The sequence below is a fragment of the Pinus tabuliformis genome, chromosome 2_2 (assembly GCF_031772625.1).
Source record: "Pinus tabuliformis cultivar Carrire ecotype Pingquan chromosome 2_2, CPIR1, whole genome shotgun sequence".
NCBI lineage: Eukaryota > Viridiplantae > Streptophyta > Pinopsida > Pinales > Pinaceae > Pinus > Pinus tabuliformis.
This window is the reverse complement of record NC_142300.1, coordinates 1,032,501,074-1,032,522,154: the sequence shown is the minus strand read 5'-3', so window position 1 is coordinate 1,032,522,154 and position 21,081 is coordinate 1,032,501,074. Positions and strand designations below refer to the sequence as shown.

General features: G+C 43.1%; 2 protein-coding genes across 4 annotated transcripts in view; one reads left to right on the top strand and one right to left on the bottom strand.

Annotated features, from left to right (window-relative positions):
- Nucleotides 1-21,081, bottom strand: part of LOC149196873 (ent-kaurene synthase CPS/KS, chloroplastic-like) — a 145,292-nt gene that overhangs the window by 15,341 nt on the left and 108,870 nt on the right. The window lies entirely within an intron of this gene.
- LOC149196874 (uncharacterized) lies at nucleotides 3,362-5,089 on the top strand. Its single transcript, XM_089408474.1, has 2 exons — nucleotides 3,362-3,888; nucleotides 4,942-5,089. Exons 1-2 carry the CDS (start codon nucleotides 3,362-3,364, stop codon nucleotides 5,087-5,089), a joined length of 675 nt encoding a protein of 224 aa, XP_089264600.1.

Genomic DNA, 21,081 nt, shown 5'->3' with positions numbered 1-21,081 from the left:
ATCGAGCTGTAGTCACGCAAACTACAGGCTATGAGTGATAGGATCCTTGAGGTACCCAGCCTCTTGGATTAGACCTTGCTACGAGAGCCCCAACAAGGAGTAGCAGGACTGGCTAAGTGGGTAGAGACGAATGCAGATGGAGTGGTAGAGAGAGCTATAGTACAGGAGTCCCGAGACAATGCAGAGCTAGTAGGCTGCAGCAGTGCGAGAGGCACAAGAGTGTTGCACCAATCCAGGAAGGCACAGAGAGGTGTGCAACGGTGCGAGATGCAGGGAGTTGCTGCAGTAGCGTAGAGGTCAGAGAGAGGGAGCACTTGTCAGCGGCAGAGGGAGCTTCAGCATCAGTAGGTGTCTCTAGCCCAGCAGGGAGGTCAGTTGGGAGATCAGTTACTTACTTCTCAATAACTAAGTTGCAGTGCAGCAGTGGGCGCACGATGCAACATGTTGAGAGGAGGTGCAGTGCGGATGCAGTGCTGGGAGAAAGGACCAGCAACAGCACGGATGCAGAGGGAGTTGTCGTACAGATGCAGCAGTGGCAGTGGCACAACCATGGGCAGCAGTGCAGAGGAGGTGGGCAGGAAAGCCTAGCATCAACACAAGTACCAATGCCGGATGATCAGAGTAATACTCAATGAGGAGTATTGCTAGAACACAGTCCTCGTTAAGAGGGAGTGTTGATTTGGGGTAGCATCAGATGTGCTCTAACCACGAAATTTGGTGGAGAGGTTGGAGCACATGAGATCTCCAATACCCAAAAAGGGTTTGGGCAGATTCTAAATAGATCAGGAGATATTAAAATAATTAAGAATTTTAATGGAGTCCCTAAGTCTAAACTTAGGGAAAATAAAATATTGTATATTAATATGAATCTGCGTTAGAATGGTCCAAAAGACATGGATCAAGCCAGATCTAATCTTAGTCGTTGATTAGGGACTTAATATCGGCCATTGAGATGTCAACAGGAAAAGTATATGTTAATTTATGGTATATTCTATGCTTAGAACAAATTACTTCTCTTTCTTATTATTATTCACAGATTAGCAATCACATGTGCATAAGTGCAGATAGAACATTAAACGATCAACAGAAAACAAGCCAAGACAAGAGACATAAGATGTGGCAGCTAGCCAAGGACAAACCCCAATATGGGGAAACCCTTTGATCAAATCTTCTTTTATCTTCAACAATTCAGCAGAGAGAAATAGTACAAAAATCTGATTTATATCAGCAGTAGCAAACCTTAGATCAGCAGCATCAGTGTTAGCGGCTTCATCATCAAAACTAGGGCAGACGATATCTCGCAAGCCGACCGTCGGATCAGCTTGATTCCTTCACCAAAAAATACGACCTTAGAAGGAGATCTAGGTACACCTACAGCGCAGTTCAAAGGAGGAGGTCTGATGGTCAACGCTGGTCAAACTTTGGATCTGCAGTTGTAGCTTCAGGTTTTGCACCTTCCTTCCACACGTGTGAGAGAAGAGTCACCTACTACGCAAAAGAGAAGAGCCTCTTTATTGCGCTGGAGAGAGAGAGAGATGTGATGGGTTGAGTGAGTCCAAATGAGGAAAATGTCCTCCTGTATTTATACACATCTGATGATAATTGAATAGATGCAACTGTTGGGCTTCTGAGCCTACATGAGTTGTTGGTAGGCTTGATAATTATTCCATAATCAAAATAAATTCATATATCCATAAATACTTATCGAAATGGGATGATCTTTAGATCAATCCTACACCTCTCAACGAGAGGAATCTAATAAAGATATTATCAGCCATGAACAAGATGACCCACATGGAGTTTGGCCCTAGTTGCCAATTTTAACAGTATAAGAGGAGGCTTGAGGGTCACTTGGAGAATACACTAGAGTGATCAGTCATTCTATTCTCTACAACAGGGTTTGCTAAGAGAGATAGAATCAGTGATTGTGAGAGCAGCTGAGAGGCAAGCATATAGAGAAACAGAGAAGGCAGAGATTGTGCTGGGAGAGCAGCGCAGCAGCCAAGGAGAGTGATGCAGAGCTAGCAAGGGCTCATGCAGGGCCACGCAAAGGCAGCGAAGTGTTGCGTAGAGCACCTGAGAGGCCAGCGTGTCTGACGCAGAGGCCCAGAAAGCTGATGCAGGGCCTGCTAGGGATGATGCAGGGCCAGCCTGAGACAGAGAGGGGCTGACACATTCCAGATTGGGCAGACGCCGGGGTTGTAGAGCAGTTTTGTGCTGAGCAGTTGCCGGAAGGATTTTCCGGGGTTTCAACCAGGAGATTTCTCTCAAACTATGAGGTATAGCTTCTAAGGAAATTCTCTGTTGAGTAGGTCAGTTTCAACACCCAGATTGTACTCTGATATTGCTTAATAAGAAAACCCTCAAATAGTTGCACCGATTTTCCCGCATTGGGTTTTTCCGAGGACATTGGTCCAAAAATAATGGTGTCATGTGGTGTGTTTGTTCTTGTTTCTTTTAGTTGTTGATCTGTAATATGTTGAGCATGCACTGGTGTTTATTTTCATTATTTACTTTGTAAATAACTTGTTAAAGAAAAATAACAAGTAGGTAGGAATAAATCAAAAAAAGTGCATGAAGGGTTTCTAAACTAAGTAAAATTAGAAACTTCAACAGACAAGGCTTGATGGTAGACCCAACAAATATTGCGGTCATAATCAATTTGGAGGCGCCAAGGAGTGTGAAACAACTACACACAACACTGGGGCATACAGGATACTATAGAAAATTCATCAAGAGCTATGCCCAGATCACCGCGCCGATGGAGAAACTATTAAAGAAGGATGTCACATTCTGTTGGAATGAAGAATGCCAGAAGAGCTTTGATGTGCTAAAGGAAAAAATGGTCACCGCATTGACCCTAGTTTTCCCGGATTGGAAAAAGGAGTTTCATGTGCATGTGGACGCGTCATGTATTGCGCTAGGAGCAATATTGGCACATGCTAGTGAGGGGGACTTGGATCATCCTATAGCGTTCGCAAGTAGGAAGTTGTCCAAAGCGGAGAAAAATTATTCCACAATAGAGCGCGAAGGATTAGCTATGGTGTACGCGCTCCAGAAGTTCAGGCACTATTTGTTGGGCAGACACTTTAAGATGTATACAGACCATTCCGCGTTGAAATACCTGGTCAACAAGCGTGTGTTGGGTAGAAAGATATGCAGGTGGCTGTTGTTGTTCCTGGAATATGATTTTGAAGTTATTATGAAACCAGGACGCTTGAATGTTGGACCGGATCATCTGTCGTGCATTGAAACAAGGGAGGAGCCTACTAATTTGGAGGGGCTACCTGACGCACAACTCTTTGCAGTGCGCGTCGCGAACAGTCACTTTGAAGATATTATCCACTTCCTGACGACAAGAATGGCTCTGGAAGGTTATAGAAGTCAACAGAAGAAGGAACTCGTAGTGCGCGCAGCAAATTTTTCTGTCATTGCAGGACACTTGTACAAAATGGGATCAGATGAAGTATTGCGACGCTATGTCCCAGAGTTTGAACGAAACAGCATCCTCGTTGAGGCACATAGCGAAGCTACAGCAGGTCATTATGCAAGTAAAGCAATAGTGCAAAAGATTCTACATGCTGGGTTGTGGTGGCCGACCTTGCATAAGGATTCAAAAGCGTATTATAGGGCATGCGATGTATGCCAAAGGACCGACAGACCCTTGCACAGGGATGAGCTACTATTGAATCTGCAGATATCGTTACAGCCCTTCGAGAAGTGGAAGATTGATTTTGTAGGACCAATTCAGCCTCCAGAAAAGAAGACAGGTGCGCGATACATCATCACTGCGACTCAGTACTTAGCCAGATGGGCAGAGGCACAACCTGTGAAGGACTATACAAGCGCGACAGCAACAAAATGCATCTTTGAGTACATGCTAACAAGGTTTGGTTGTCCAAAAATTTTAATGAGCGATCACGGTACGCATTTTCTTAATGAGACAATCAATGCGATGACGGAGGAATTTCAGGTTTACCATCAGAAGAGCATGCCATATCACCCACAGGCTAATGGCACGGTAGAAGCATTTAATAAGATACTGAAAAACACGCTAACAAAGGTTTGCAATGCTCAAATGAATGACCGGGATGTGCGTGTACCCACAATGCTATGGGCTTACAAGACGACTTGTAAGAAGTTGACTGGACAAACGTCATTCAGACTGGTTTATGGCATAGAAGTTGTGACGCCGATGGAGTACATTGTACGTAGTCTGCACATAGTAGCATTCACAAGAATGGCGGATTGCGGAGCCCTGGAAGAGAGGCTCATGCAGCTAACGGAACTTGAGGAAGATAGATTTCTAGCTGGATTTCATCAACAAGTTCAAAAGGAGTCCGAAAAGGCATGGCACTATCGACACATCACACTGCGCACATTCAAGGTAAATGATATGGTTTTGTTATATGATAGCAAGTTTGATAAATTTCCAGGGAAATTTGGGATGCATTGGCTGGGGCCCTATGTCATCAAGGAGATTACCGATGGTGGAGCAGGTTGGTAAAATTGAATGGAGAACCATTCCGAGGACAGTTGAATGGCAGCTGATTGAAGCCATACACCGGCGATCCGACTAGATGACTACATGATCGCAGCACAGTCTTAGCGCTCCAGACAGCTGGAAGGAGGCGCGGGACTATAAACTACACTGCCCGGGTTGGGGAGCTGCGCGGAATGAAGAAATGTCACAGTGTCAGCAAAAAAGCGTAGGGAGCTGCGCTATCCAAGAAGGGACCGCGCAGGGCAGCTGGAAAGTGACCATTATGGTCACTGTTCATGACTTGACAGTGGGAAAACGGCCAAATGGAGCAAGGGGGCGGCATTTAAGTTGAAATTTAAGGGCAAGATCTGTGAAAATCTGTCGCCAATCCAGCATTTATGAACGAATTTTGGGGGGGAACGATCGGATCTGAATTCGAAAATGCCTATAAATTACAGGTGGCTGCCCAGCGAAAAACACTTAAGCTCTCAAGCGCGTATGAACCCTGAGATCTTTGAAGCTCTGATAGCAAGTTCATTGTTTGAGAAATTGCCAATGGAGACGCAAGAGTTGTCTAGCATTATGTCAACGCCTGCAGAAAGTTGAAACCGTGAGTGCAAGAGAAGCAATGGCAGCTGAAGGAACTGCCCTGGAGGTAGTAATGGTAGCTGAGGGAGCTGCCCCGGAGGTTGAAAGAGTCAAAGTACCGACAGAAGTGCCTAAATCACCGAGGACAACCAGGCCGAGGCCTACGCCGACAAATGAGGGTCCAAAATCAAAGAAATATAAGCAGAAAGCGCAACACCCGGTGCGCGCATCACCCAGAAAGCACCCACAGACGGGAAAGCCCACTGCGCAAGAGAAGGGCAAGGTGATTGACCTAGAGCCTGAAGTCGATGTTGAAGAACTCCATGTGGGCGCAGACGACATTGATATGGGGGCGGAGGACGTTGATGTGGAGGGGTCTAACCCCATTTCTAAACTGCCCAAGTACATTCCTCCGCAGAGGCAAGACAAAGGTTCCGAAGGATATTGATGAAAGTAAGGTCACACTGCACACCCTTACTACCGGACCAAATCGTTTTTGAAGGACCGCGCCTGGGGCGCATCCCCTTTTTAAAATTGGAGGACTGGGATTTGGCTAATACGGAACGCTTTCCCCATTTAGCGATGGATCAACTCATGCACCGCGTCTTCTACAAAGACTCTAGTGTGACCATGCTGGAGCCAAGGAAGTGGGTAAAAGGGGTGGATAAGGTGGGTCTATTAAACATGTTGTGGGTACCGCATTACAACCGCACACCCATAACCATGGTAGTGATCAAGCAGCTGTTGTGCTTGGTGCACGATGGGTGTCTGTGGCTAGAAGAGTCGATACCCATCACTGACATGTTGATCCATAGGATCACTCGGCTATCGCACTCGGGAGAAAATCCGGCCATGGCGTTTGGCAGAAAGACAAGCGAGCGCAACCTCGCTGAAGCAATGAAGGACAAATTCAAACTCGCTAAGAAGTCGCGCGGCTATGCCATCACAAGTATAACTGACCCCGTGGTCAAAGTAGCAACGCAAATCTTGGCAGGAAAGATTATGCGGAAGTGTCGCGTAGACGAAGTGTCGGCACCAGTAGTAGCCTTAGCGACCCAGTGCACGGAGGGCGTACAGTTTAACTGGGCGTGCTACCTCTGCGGTGAGTTCCTCGCGAACTACAGAGAGGCGCAGGATCACAGCAAAACATTCCACTATGCATGGTTGTTGTTGTCCATAGTGTTGGTCGCGTGGGAGTTACCAGAGGATAGCCAGTTTCCTCCGGTCGTGCCTGACCTACCGGAAGCAACGAAGTTCGCTTCGCTATGGGCTACGAAGGACCCTCAAAGGGTCAAGGACAGCAAGATCTTTTGGATCTTGATGGAGATGAGTATCCATATGGCCATCAACTGCAAACCACGGTTTTCGCCAACCGTTTTTGATAAGCTGCAAGAGTATGTGGAGTTCAAGGCCGACTTCCACCATGTCTCGATACGCGGCGAAAGGATCTTGAGCAGAAATGGTATGACCTGCCATACCTGGCCACAGACGACGCGATTACAGCAGTCCTCGACCGTTGGCCGGCAGATTGGCGCTCTGCCTTGGACTTGATAGCTAGGTCTAGCAAGTCCGCAGTGCAGCGAAAAAAGGAAGAGGCCAAGCTGAAGATGGAACAGTTGGCCGCGAAGAGAAAAAAGGAGGCTGAGGACAAGGCCAAGGGAGAGAGCGATGTCGTGAACCAAATGGGAGGACAGGCAGAAGAAGAGGAGCGCGGCTCTCACAGGAGTCAGAAGTCGCCTTCCCCAGAGACAGAGGAGGAGGACCAGCAGTCGGAATAGGGAGGAGCAGACCTAGAGACTACTCTGTTTCGCATTAAGCGTAACAGAGATCTAGAGAAGGTTGGGCCATGAAAGAAGTCTAAGGCCAGCAAGGCTTCTCTCTATTCGATCACCTTAACAGAAGGTGATTTGAATGATATCGGTGATACAGTAAGGGATGCCACCGCGGAACTGCTGCAGCAGTTCGAGCTATAGCAGAAGCAGGCCTTGGGTGCCATTCAGACGAGTCTGCGTGAGCTGCAGATCCAGGCGTCACAGGTACAGACTAGCGTAGGAAGAAGCAGCGCAGCATCAACTAGTTTGGTACCCAGCACAATGGAAGCAGCAGGGATGGTGCACACACTGGATCCCCAAGCAATAGTGCTGCCGGAGGGAGTGCTAACCACAAAGACTGCAGCTGACAGGCCCGCTATTAGCGCTCTCAAAGGAGTTGGGTTCAATTTGGTCGCGCTTCCCAATGAGGCGCTTCACATTTTGCAAGATGGCGTGATCGCGGAACTTCGGGCCCACGAAAAGTGTGCGTTACAGGTAATCAGTGAGCAGAAAGTCAACAACGCTCAGATGGTTGTACAAAGGGATTCCGCTATTAAACTCGTCAAAGTCATCACAGATAAAAATGAGCGCACGGCTAAGGTAGTGGCTGAGGCATGCAGGTCTATCCCAAAGCTGGACATTCCCGATGATGAGCTAGTAGATGTGCGGATTCGGAAGCTCGTGCTGAAGTACCCGACACAAGAACAGAGTTGGCGAAGGTTCAATTTGACCTAAACCTCAAGATTGCAGAACTGCAGTTGGAGGCCCAACCTTCAACTCCGCCAGAAGTCAGAGAGCAGTGCAAGACAACTATGAAAGACGTCGTGGCAGCAATGGACAGTGCAGTAAAGGATTGCACTGCTCTCTTTGAGCAGTTGCCCAAAGTAGTCACCAACGTGCAAGAGGGCCCCAATGTACAAAGGCTAAAAACGGAGGCGCGAGAGCAACAGCAATATGACGAAGTTAAAGTGACGATGCGCACCGTCGCCATCACACAAAGGTTAGCAAAGCTGCAGGAGGCAAAGGCACTGAAAGAGCAGGTGGATGTAGCTCAGCACAAGGAAGCAGTGTTGAAGGCTCGCTTGAAGCCTTGGTTGGACGAGGCATATTTGATCACGGTCACTATTGAAGGCAAGCTGGCTAGTCTGCAGGTGACTCAGCAGAAGATACAATCAACTAGTGCAAGGCCATCGACGGAGCAGCTAGTTGAGGAGATGAAGCAGGCGGCAACACAGTGCATTGCCGAAGTTGTAGTAGTTCAAGTGGAGATGGGAGGTCTTCACGACAAGATTTTTGCGCCAGTCAAGTGACTCGAGGGCGAGTCACCATGTTTGTGTTGGGGGCCTGTTGGGAACAGGTCCCCTGGGGTCAATTTTGGGGTTAAAAGCTCAAGTTTTGGGGCAGAAAGTCCGAATTTTGTATAAGGGAATGTAAAGTCTCCGCATTTTGTGGTCGCGGAGCGCAAAAATACCAAGTGTCAAAAAGGGTTTCCGCCCTTAGTTTACATAGGTTGTGTCAGTTTGATGAGATCCGCCCTTGGTCCGCGGACCATGGGATTGTATAAAAAGAAGTGTTAGAAGAGTTTTTAGTAGGCAAGTCATAATTGGAGTCATCGATGAGTCTGTGAAGAGTTAAAAGCAAGAGTTTAAGCGTAGGAAAGAGGCTTTGCAGTGGAGTGCGCAAAGGCCTAGGGTAGAAGTCTGTAGCTGAGTGCGTGGACCCCTGCAACTGTGTGTGCAGGGCAGTTAGAGTCTATACTAGAAATCTGAATCATCAATAAAGAGAAGTATTATGAAATTACTGTGTATTTTACTTATGTCAATTGCATGTGAATATGTTATGTTAAGCAGTGTTGATAATATCGGTATCGGGAAAATATCGGCAAATATCGGCAAGCATAAAAAATGCATAATATATTCATTTTTTTCAGATTTCTAAACATATAAAGTAATAATAACATGAACTAAACACATTGGCATATAAATATGAAGAAGGCATTGATATATATGATGTCAAATAGAAATGATACATCAAACTTCAAAGGCGATACCAAATCCTGCTGATCCCTGATAATTGACCAATCAAGGACTCAAACAAAATAACATCACAATGTCACATATCCTGCTAATCCCTGATAGTGATAATTGTCCAATCAAGGACTCAAACAAAACAACATCACATATATAAAACTTAAGTATTTCATCATCATGAGTTATAAACTTATATGTAGCAAAAGTTGCAAAACAAATAAAACTAGCAGCTATCTATCTGAGACCATTGGCCTCTCCCTAGCAGCTTTCTTTCTGTCTTGTTCAGCAATTGCTTCACGAGCTTTTTGTATAACCTCTGCACTAGAAACCATACAAGGCATCACATCTGCATCATATGCAGAGAGTTTAGCCAGATGGTATTTCAATCATGTAATCCCTCCTGACATCTTGGTCCCACACAAGTTGCATGATATATATGCCTGATTTGCCCCACCAACAGCCTCCCCATACTCCCAAAATGGGTCCAAGGCTTTTGGCATATTTGACATTTGTAGTGAACTAATTCAAACCTAGGGCACAAAAAAAACAAAAAATTGGCATTAAACCCCCCAACACAAAATGAAAAAATAATAAGTAATAACAACCTCATTCAAAAAAAATTACTACATTATTTGCATTTTGCAATGTGAATGAAAAATGGCAATAAGAGGGTGCATAAGAAAGTTGAAAAAAAAAATGAAGCTTGTTGTCCAAATATGGAGAAAACCCTTGCATTGGTTCATGGTCATGAAAATCATAGCAAATGGAAAAAAACAAAGAAACAAAATGTTGGTAGGCAGAGGCAAGCAAGCATTACCCTAAATCTATGAAAAAATCATTAACATAGGGGTTTTTAAGAACATACCTGCTAATGGAAGAAATGAAGTTTGTCTCACTATTCTTCAATCTTTGATCCACAAAAAAATCTTAATTGGTGGTGATAATCGTCGTTTGATCTTCAAACCCTCCTTGACAAGCACCACAAAACTCTTTCCCTTTCTTCTCCAACACTCATAAATGAAGAAAAAAAAAACCAATTTTCGTTTTTTGTAGCCACGGAAAAACACGCCCGACGATATTTTATATCGTCGCGAGATATTTTCGAAAATATCGCCGATATTTCGGAAATCGCGCGATATTTTCTCGGCGATATATCGGCTCGCCAAAAATATCGCGATATTTCCGATATTCGGCGATATATCGCCGATATTATCAACACTGATGTTAAGCACTGGGTTTTTATTGCTAATTTGATGCGTGAATATATATGTTTTCCTCTATTATATGAACGCAAGTAGAGATATATGTTTACATGAAGACAATCTTAATTGCATGGTAGAGTTGGCGAACACTTAAGATAATTCGAGAAACTATACAGTAAAGTAGTTACAGAGGCGCATAGGTGCCTAAATCGCTTGTTAAGGTTATGCGAAGGACGATTGCAGACCTTCACAGAGGTTCTAAAAGACTAATAAAGAAGTACATCGATAAGCCCTAAAGGCTTATCGATGTGCGCGAAGGCAGAGTTGAAGTGTAAAACCAACATCACAACCATCTCAAGGTGCGGAAACTTGGTTCCTGCATCCCCCCATACTGCTTCGGGTGAGACTTTAGTGCGCGCTCCGCAGGCTGGTGCCGAAAGGGCCAGTAGTGTAGGGATTTGCTTGGCTGACTAACGTTGAACCTGGGTCAGGGCCCATCAAGCCAACAGTTAATAAAGCCCAAATCAGTTAGTAGGCTCAAATTATAGGTGGGCTTGTTATCTCTCAAATTCTCCCAAGAGAAACAAGTCCTAACCTCACTAAGGGCAAAACCTAAGGAAACTATCAGGCAAGCTACCCACTGTCACCTCAGCAACCTTGCATCACTTTTAGGTTCAAGGAATGATTTCCTACCTAATACTTGATCCTAAGTCAGGGGAGAAAATGGCCAAGATTAGATTCTAACTCTTTGTTCTGTGAATGAAGTTGATCAAAGGATGCTTGAAACTCTTTGAATGATCAATTGATATAATGTGCCAAATGGTGAAGTGTCAAAAAGATATTATGATATATATGAATAACCATGTGATTCAAGGCAATCTGGTGTGAAATCTTGCAAGCAGTAAGAGAGATTAATCTATTAATTGTTGCTTGTCAAATGATAAAAATGCAAGTGATGGTTAAGTTGAAGTAGCAAATTTTAAATCAAGAAGGTGGTTTTTTAGACAAGGGTTTGCCTTGTGCTACAACTTTGTAATATACTAACAAGCTCAAATAGTAGTACTTGACCCAATATCTCAAAACTCTAAGGAGAATAGACCAAGCGTGCAACTGTAAAGCAGAGATGACTCAAACCCTCAGTCGCTCCCTGCAAGATGTTATGCGTGCGACTATGATGCCCTAGTCGTTCCTAGAGGCACTATGTGCATGCAGATGTGGTTGAATCCGCCCAGATCTGCCTCAGAGCCTCGGTTGCTCCCTTCAAGTTGTCTCGTGATCGACTATGATGCCCTAGTCACTCCCTTAGCCACTGTGTGCATGCAACTATGGTCGAATTTGCCCAGATCTGATCTCAGGGCCTCAGTCGCTCCCTTCAAGTTGATATGCGAGCAACTGTGGCTTCCCAATCACACTTAAAGACACTGTGAGCGTGCGACTGTAGTCGGATCAGACCTATGGTGAGCGTGCGATCAGAAAACAGAAACCCTAATCTGTGCGAGCCTTAGACCAGAAACTTCAGACCCTGAGCGAACTTCTTTCAACGAACCTGTGCAAGCCAAACAATAGACGAGTAGAGAAGAAGATGCTTGATGATGATGTTCAAATGAGCTTGAGGTCTCTTCTATTTATAGGTTTCCATGAGGGTCCATTTGATGGTAAGGTCAACCTGTCCAATTGTACATGTGTATAGGGCCAACCTAATCCAATATACATGAGTGGGTTCATAAATTCAAAAACCAACTTCTGCTTGTCCAAATGAGGTGATATTTAGGTCGATTTTGGTCCTCTTGAAAAGAGGAATTCAATGCAATCATCATCTCTATCATCTGAGTTGTCCAAGGTGCAATTTGACACTCCCTCTCAACTAGGAAGAATTCCACCTGCCAATATTTGTTCGTTGATCATTACACCATCCTGTCATGTTGTCGACATGCCGTGACCATCTCTGCTCAACTCTATTTGCTTAAACATTTTCGAATCTAAAAGAATAAGAATCAGAGAGCATTAGCTTCCACTCTCTTTCTCATGGGGGAGCCACATGTCTCAACCCCATATGGAGCAATAGGATATCCAAACACACAAGGGAGCACATCTCAACCTTGTAATCACATCAGGGAGCTCATTCTCAACCCGTAACCACAAAGGGGAGCAAATCTCAACCCAATCCTATTGCCTATTGATCTTCCCATCAATGACCCTCCAGAGTCATGAGGTAGAACACCTGCATCATAATCTAGCTTGAACGAGATACCCAACTTACCAAGAGGTAAGGATCACACGCCTCCAAGCCTCCTCAACCCGTTGTCTCCCAACAAAACTTGCTCGTGGTATGATGCTAACTAGGATATACTCTGCAACGACCAAAGGTGGGGGAGATACCCGACTTGTCAAAACAGACAAGGATCGCACACATCCCAGGGGTGGCAGATAGGGGTGATCCCCTATTGTCCAGAGAGCCCTCAAGCCTAGGAGCCCTTTATCTCAATTCCTCACCCTAGGAGCTCAACAGGGGGGAAGAGCTGGCTCAGTGTCCTCGATCAGCATTGCCCCTTATCAGGAGGGGTCACACCCATCAGTCCAAGCTGCTCATTTGAGACCAAAAACTTCCCTTTCATTAAAGCTTTGATGAGAATATTTGCAGTCTGTTTATTTGTCGATATGTGGTGGAGTCTAACAACTCCTCTCTGCACCATGTCTCGAATGAAGTGATATCGAATCTCTATGTGCTTGGACTTGTCATGAAACACGGGATTCTCTGCCAAACAGATCCCACTCTTGTTGTCACAATATATCACTGTAGTGTCTAGGACCTGCTCAAATAGCTCTCCAAAGAGCTTCCTCAACCAGACTGCTTCGCAACTATCCATGCTAGCGGCAATATACTCTACCTCGGCAATACTCAATGCTACAAACTTTTGTTTCTTGCTCATCCATGATATCATGGCAGATCCAAGACTAAAAAAACATCCATATGTACTCTTTTTGTCGATAACATTTCATGCCCAGTCAGCATCGATGTATCCATGAAGTCGAACATCTCCGACAGAATATCTCAGACCAAGTGTGATCGTCCCATGCAAATATCTCAATATATGTTTGGCAGCAATCCAATGTGCATGGAGAGGCTTGGTCATGAATTGACTCAATGTGTTCATTACATAGCATATGTCTAGACGGGTGTTCAGAAGGAACATCAGAGCCCTAATCAATTGTTTATATTGGGATGGATTCGCCAAATCGGGTCTTGCAGCTTCTCCACATAACTTCTTAAAGTTCATTTCCATTAGTGTAGCCATGGATTTGCATTTTGTCATTCCAAATCTTCCAACAACTTCACAACATATTTTCCTTATGAATGGAAAATCTCACCAAGCCTTTGCCACACCTCAAGGCCTAGGAAGTAGTGCATGAGTCCAAGGTCGTCCATCTAGAATTCAGAGGCTAGCTCCCTCTTATACTCGATCATCAGAGGTTCACTACATGTCAAGAATAGATCGTCAACATACAAAACCAAAATCAATGGCATACATTGGACTACCTTGAAGTAGAGATTGGGATCAGCATTGCTTCTTATGAATCCCAGTTTCATCAAATAACTGTTTATGTGCGCGTACCAAGCTCTAGGGGCTTGCTTCAAACCATACAACGCCTTCTTCAACCTGCAAACATGTGTTCTACAATCCTCTAGTTCAAATCCCTGTGGTTGCTCAACATACACTTCTTCTTGTAATATGCCATGAAGGAATGCAGTCTTTACAACCATCTGATGAAGAGTCCATCCTCGACTTGCGACAAGGGCTACTATAGAATAGATGGTTGTGTATTGAGCATAGTATTCAAAACCGGCCCAGCTAACCGGTTACCAGTCTAATCGGCCGGTTAGCAGGCCCACCGATTGGAACCGGTCAAAAAACCCGGTCAGACACCCTGTCTGGCCAAAAATTGGAGCTAACCAGCCGGTTTAGGACGGAACAGGTTGGTTTGTGGTCAAACCGGTCGGTTTTGTCCTAACTGGCTGGTTTATTGCCAGGGCAAGTATAACCCCCACAAAATGCATTTTTGTGAGTTTTGAAGCTGTTTTGAGGGAAATTTGGGGTTGTTTTCCTCCAAAAATAGTCCCTCCAAGAAAAACATGCCTACCCTCTCATTGTCCTGACACACCCTAACAATGTTGGCAATTAATGGTAATGTTAAATTCTTAAAGTAAAAGTGACATTTCCTTTAATTTTCATTTTCATCCTTTTACTTAAATTTTTAACATTACCATGAAATGACTCAGGATGTTTGAGAGTGGTTTCGACCTCATTGGATTTCATATGGAGAAACTAGAATTTTAGATTTCACTCAAAATTCAATAGACTTAATGATTTTCAAGATTTCATGGTTTGGGGGTAAACAATAAATGCAATCGGAGCTCCAAATGATGAGAAAAACCCCTGATCTAGATCCCATTGTGTTGGACGATATTGATCCAACATTAGAATGGGTGGAGGAGACTGAAGAACTTGTGTTTGAGGCTGATTTTGATATCGACATGGCTTTAGCGGGGGATGAAGCAGAGTATGTGGTGGCATCAAAACCAGGATCAGTAGCAACATCAAGGAAAGGCAAAGAACCAATGAAAGGCACTAGTCATGCAGGTCGACAAACTCGTGCTTCCAATAGGTCCACTTCTATTGTTATTGGTGGCATTCATACTGAGGTTGCAGATCAGGCTGAGGCATCCTCAGACTCTAAACCAGATGATGTCTATGTAGCCCCTGATGATGATCTTGTGGCTAGTAGTGGTGATGAACTTGATGAGTGATCATGTGTACATCGTAGACTTGTAGTAGGCCAATGGCCTCATAGCTTGCAGCATTGTTTTTGGACTTTATAGGCCATTTAGAGCCTCATTGCTTATGTATTTTGCTATTTTGTTGATGATATGTATTGCACTCGGTGCCATTTTGATATATTCACCTTTACATGATATATAAATGAGCAAAATTTGCATATTTTGTCTCTATTGGCTTGGAATCATGGTTTTAAATCTTAAAAATAGTTTTGTTTCATTAAAAATTAATTATTTAATGTTTTTTTCTAAAACTGGTTCGTTTAGACCAAACCAGTCCCGGTTAGACCGGTTCTGGTCAGTAAACCGGTTCATTAGGTGGACCGGTCCGGTCACTGGTTCCAGTTTTAAAAACTATGGTATCGAGCCATGGGTGCAAATATATCATCATAGTCTTCTCCCTCTTTACGTGAGAATCCTCGAGCCACAAACCTTTCTTTGTATTTCTCAATGCTACCATCAATTCCATGCTTGATCTTGAATAGCCACTTTGAAGTCACCACAAATTTTTCCATTGGTATCGGCACAACATCCCATACATCATTTTTCATGATCGATTCATATTCCTTGGCCATAACATCTTTCCAAACTTGTTCTTTTACGACTTCTCGAATGTGGAATGTTTGGCTTGAATCATGGTGCTCATGGCTGCCACATATCCCTAGTACCTACATGCCTGCTTCCTTTCTCTAAATGATCTTCGAACAGGAATATGTTTCTCAGCATCCTATAGAGTGTCATGGAGTCAAAGTGGTACGTTTCTAGTAGGAGGATCACTCGGAGGAGGATCTAAGGGATCCATAAGCTCCATGAGATCATCAACAATATCAGTCTCCGACTCAGGCACGGAAGGACCATCTAAAATATCCTTGTCATCATTCCTCTTCTCAGGTGGAGGAGGTGGAGGAAGGTCTTTTGCCTTTCCAAGAGCACATCTTCATCGAATGTTACATTCCTGCTAATTTCAACCTTCCTTTGACCAGGAATATATATTCTATATGCTTTAGAATTTTCACAATAACCAACAAACATACTTCCAGTAGCCTCCAACTTGTTCCTTTTATCTTTTGGCACATGAAAATATATGGGGCATCCAAAGATACAAAGATGGCTAATGTCGGGCTTGTTACCTGTAAACACTTCTTCGAGGGTCTTATTTTCCAAAGCTTGATGAGGCACCCTATTTTAAACATATACAACAGCATGTGTTGCTTCTCCCCAAAGGAACTTTGGCACCTTTTTATCATGGAGCATAGGACGAGCAGCTTCTAACATAGACCTGTTCTTCCTTTCTGCTAATCCATTTTATTCAGGTGTATATGGCACAATTGTTTCCTTCCCAGTCCCTTCTTTCTTGCAAAATGCTATGAACTCATTTGACATGTATTCCCCACCATTGTCGGACCTAAATACTCTGATTTTCTTCCCTGTTTAATTTTCAATCAAAGATTTGAATTCCTAGAACATTTCAAAGGCTTCATCCTTGTGCTTCAAATAGTATATCCATGTCTTTCTTGAAAATTCATCAATAAAGGTGATGTAGTAGAGATGACCACCAATAGAATGCACAGGCATCAGACCACATATATGTCTTTTTTGAAAAGTCATCAATAAAGGTGATGTAGTAGAGATGACCACCAATAGAATGCACAGGCATTAGACCACATATATTAGAATGAATGAGATGGAGGATGTCATTTGTCTTGTTCTCACTAGAGGGGAATGGTCCCCTTGTCTTCTTTCTAGTTGCACAACTTGGAAATACTCCATCATGATGGGCTTGAACATCGAGAATACCTGAGACCAACTTCTTCAACTTCGGAAGAGCATCATAATGTAGATGATCCAATCTTTGGTGCCACAACTCGCTCAGATTATTAGTATTATGGACCAATGCTAGAAGTGGCCTTCCAGTGACTCCATAGTCTCCTTCAGATCTTGATCCTAATGTGAATGCATCTCTCATAGGTGAACCAGCAGACCAAGTCATAACTTTTCCCTTGATGAAGGCAACCCTCATCCCTTTATCCTCCAATGCGGATATAGATACAAAATTCTTCATTAATCCCGGCACATACATAACATCATGCAGCAAAACTGATTCCCCAGAATTCAGATGAAATTTGATGGACCCAAAACCTTTCACGGGATGAGTGGAGTTGTCTCCAAGAATAATCTTCAGCTTAGTCTCCCTCTCTACTATATTAGAGAGAACTTCCTTATATCCAGAGAAATGATGAGTGGCCCCACTATCAACCAACCAACTATCCCAAGAATCCGGAGGAGAAGAACTAGTAAGGGCAGAAATAAGAATGTATTCAAATTTATTTACAACATTACTTTCATACCTGGGAAATCTTGACTTCTTTTGAGGATGATGATCTTCTTCAAAGTCGCTTGAGGTATCTCTTCTTCTTCTTCTATCACAGTCATTTCTTCGATTTTCTTTTCTTCTTTTATTATTGTATTTGATGTTGTTGCTTCTAGTGTTGTAACGTGGTCCTTTGCTCTTCTCGGGACAATCTCGTGCATAATGACCCTTCTTGTGAAAATTATAGCATTTAACGTGCGATGATTCCTTCCTTCTATTTGAATGGCAAGGAGGAGGTTTTCTTGAGCTTGATGGACCTCCTTTTCCTTTCTTCTTCTTTTTGTCATGAGTGATATATGCAACAAGCTATCCCTCTTCATGTTTTTGAATTCTACCTCTTGATACCATCCTTGATTCTTCTTGAGTAAGCTTTCCAACAATCTCATCAAATGACGAAAGGACATTGTTATTACTTATCGAAGTAATGAAGGTTTCCCAAATAGGAGGGAGACCTCTAAGAGTCACAATCACTAATTCTCTGTCAGGCATAGATTCTCCAACTCTCTGCAGTTGATCTCTAAGGCGAGATATCCTCATGACATAGGATTGTACTGCTTATCCTTTGTTCATCTTGGTGTCTTTGAGTTGATCTTTCAAGGTGATGATCTCATTCAAATTGTTGATTTCATACATGCCAAGCTATCTTATCATACATGTCTTTTAACTTCCTTAAATTTCCCACATATGCAAATAAATGATCTTGTAAACCATCAGCTATAATTTGCTTTGCTTTGGACTCACCTTTCCTGTACCTGTTTTTGAGGGAAGCGGAAGTATTTATGGAGGCTCGGGCATTATTCCTTGAATGTACTCCAACACATCATTGTTGTCTGCTATGATTTCCAACCTGACTTTCCATGCAGGAAAGTTTGATGAGTCTCCCAACTTTTCATGCTCTTTGAAGGTAGAGGAAGACATCTTGACTTTGACTAGATAAGTTCCTTCAACTTTCCAAGGAAGATGGCTTCAATGCTTGTCTCCTTTTAGGACTGTCATTCACCTTAGCTCTGATTCCATGTTATTTTGTTAGATTGTTCTATGTTTTTTCAATTACTTCAACCCAATTCAATTCTTCATATAGCAATGCATCCAATTATTAACAATGTTTCCAATCATAAGAAGAAACTGAAGATAGAACAATATATGCAATGACAAAGGAGACAATAACACAACCACAAGAGACACTAGATTTGGTTAAAGACCAGGGAAAAACCCCACAAGGGGGAAAACCCTTTCAAATCTTCTTCTTAATAGATTGACATAAAATGTTTTAGCAAAGAGTACAATGAGCCCAATACATAATCTTTCAACAGAGTTTTACCCAATACAAATCAGAGACAAACTTCCAGAATTACTATACAACAGAGAGAAACCTTCCAGTCTTCAGATATCTGTGGTCAACTGCAGTCAACTGTCAAACCCTAGCTCACAACCCTAGTCGCCCTCACCAAGAAATTTGTTGAGCGACTATGACTTCTTGGTCGCTCTCTGAAGCACTGTGAGCGAGCGACTTTAACTCCTAGTTGCTCATTGAGGTACTGCAAGCACGCAAATATAAAGCAGACCTAACTCAAACCCTCGGTCGCTCCCTGCAAGATGTTATGTGTGCGACTATGATGCCCTAGTTACTCCCAGAGGTACTGTGTGCGTACAGATGTGGTCGAATCAGCCTAGATCTGCCTCAGAGCCTCGATCACTCCCTTCAAGTTGCCCTGTGAGTGACTGTGATGCCCTAGTCGCTCCCTTAGCCACTGTGTGCGTGCAACTATGGATCGGATCTACCCAGATTTGATCTTAGGGCCTTGGTTGCTCCCTTCAAGCCGATATGCGAGCAACTGTGTCTTCGCAATCACACCCAAAGACACTGTGAGCGTGCGAATGCAGTGGGATCAGACCTGTGGTGAGAGTGCAACAAGAAAACAAAAACCCTAATCTGTGCGAGCCACATACCAGAAACTTCGAACCCTGAGCGAACTTCTTTCAACAAACCTACGCGAGCCAAACAACAGACGAGTAGAGAAGTAGATGCTTGATGATGATGTTCAAATGAGCTTGAGGTCTCTTCTATTTATAGGTTTCCATGAGGGTCCATTTGATGGTGAGGCCAACCTGTCCAATTGTACGTGTATAGGGCCAACCTAATCCAATATACATGAGTGGGTTCATAAATTCAAAAACCAACTTCTGCTTGTCCAAATGAGGTGATCTTTAGGTTGATTTTGGTCCTCTCAAAAAGAGGAATTCAATGCAATCATCATATTTGTCATCTGAGTTGTCCAAGGTGGAATTTGACCCTAGTTGCATAAATTAACAATTGGGGCCGAAATTCTAAAATCCATTGTAGGTCGAAGTCCTGTTGTTGGGGTCGAAGTTCTATTGCTAGGGAGGCCGAAATTCTGTTGCTGCTAAGTCGAAATTCTAGGTCAAATTTTCTACTGGGAGAACATCACTTGAAGAAGAAGGAAGCGCCGACTTGGTGATTAGAGGAAGTCCTGTGTCTAGGTCAAAAGGGTCTTGGACTATCTCATCTTGTCTTTGAATCTACTGAAGGAAGAGTTCTACTGGGTTTTCCCCTTATAGGGGTTTTTCCCTAGCTGTCCGCCTACATCTTATGTCTCTTGTTCTTGTGATCTTCATACACACATATATTGGTAATTGCTTGATGGAACATAATATAATAAAGAAGTAAAAGAAAGGCAAAATAATTCACAAGTAATTATCAAAGAAGAGGAATCAAACCGTAATTACTACTAGCATTGATTTCTCAACAAAAAATTGGTTGGAGATGCATATCAATTGGGGAACCAAATGAAATGGTTGCTAACAATTGTCTTTGGGAGAGAACTTACAATTCAATGACATATTTGTATTTTTCATTAATAACGTAGTCTACTTAATATAAGTATATATTAATGTAAAATTCTTTCCCTCTGAAATCTGTTTTTTTTATTATAAACTTATATTATTATATTTATATCCTTTTTATTATAAAATTTTATATGTTCTTTGTGAATTGGGTTTATCTTGGGTGGTTGGGAGTAATGATTATTATCCTTCCCACCCAGGTTCAATTCTCACAAGTGACATGTGAGCTCATATCAAGTATATTGTTGTAGTAGCTTCGAGTCTTGTTGAAAGACTTTGAGCCCTCTTACACACCGAAAGTGGGTAACCCCTAGGAAAAATAATTTTTCCACTTTGGTAAACCATCCATGCCAGCAATCCTATGATAATCCATAGATAATTTTACATCAAAGCTCTCCACTTATGCTCCGGTTAGTGCTCTCTACCATCTAGCATACTTCTTGAAGGAAGGTGGGTCATCTATCAAAGGTACACTAACCATTTTTGTAGTCATGTGCTTTTATTTAATGTTGAAGACATACTAACATGGATCACAAGTCAAGCCAAATGATTGCGCACTCTTGATTGTATCGTTGTTCCCATTCTTCATTTCAAAGATTAGCCTTTGCCCATAGTCTAGTGTGACCTCCCCTAAAGTCCTTTTCTTCTATTGTTTAGGAGGGGCACTAATAGGAGGTATTGACTCATATAGTGTGCCAAGGTAATCCATACTTACCATTTTCCATCTCTCCTTTATATTCACTTCCATTTTTTGGGTTGACTGTCGTTGGTAATTGGGACTAGAACCCTATATCCACATCTCTAAGTTGGGTTCCGGAAACTATGCCCTAAGAGGTTGATGCAGTTGAAAGAAAGATAAAAGCATATTAAGCCACAAATGAAAAAAACTGAGAAATT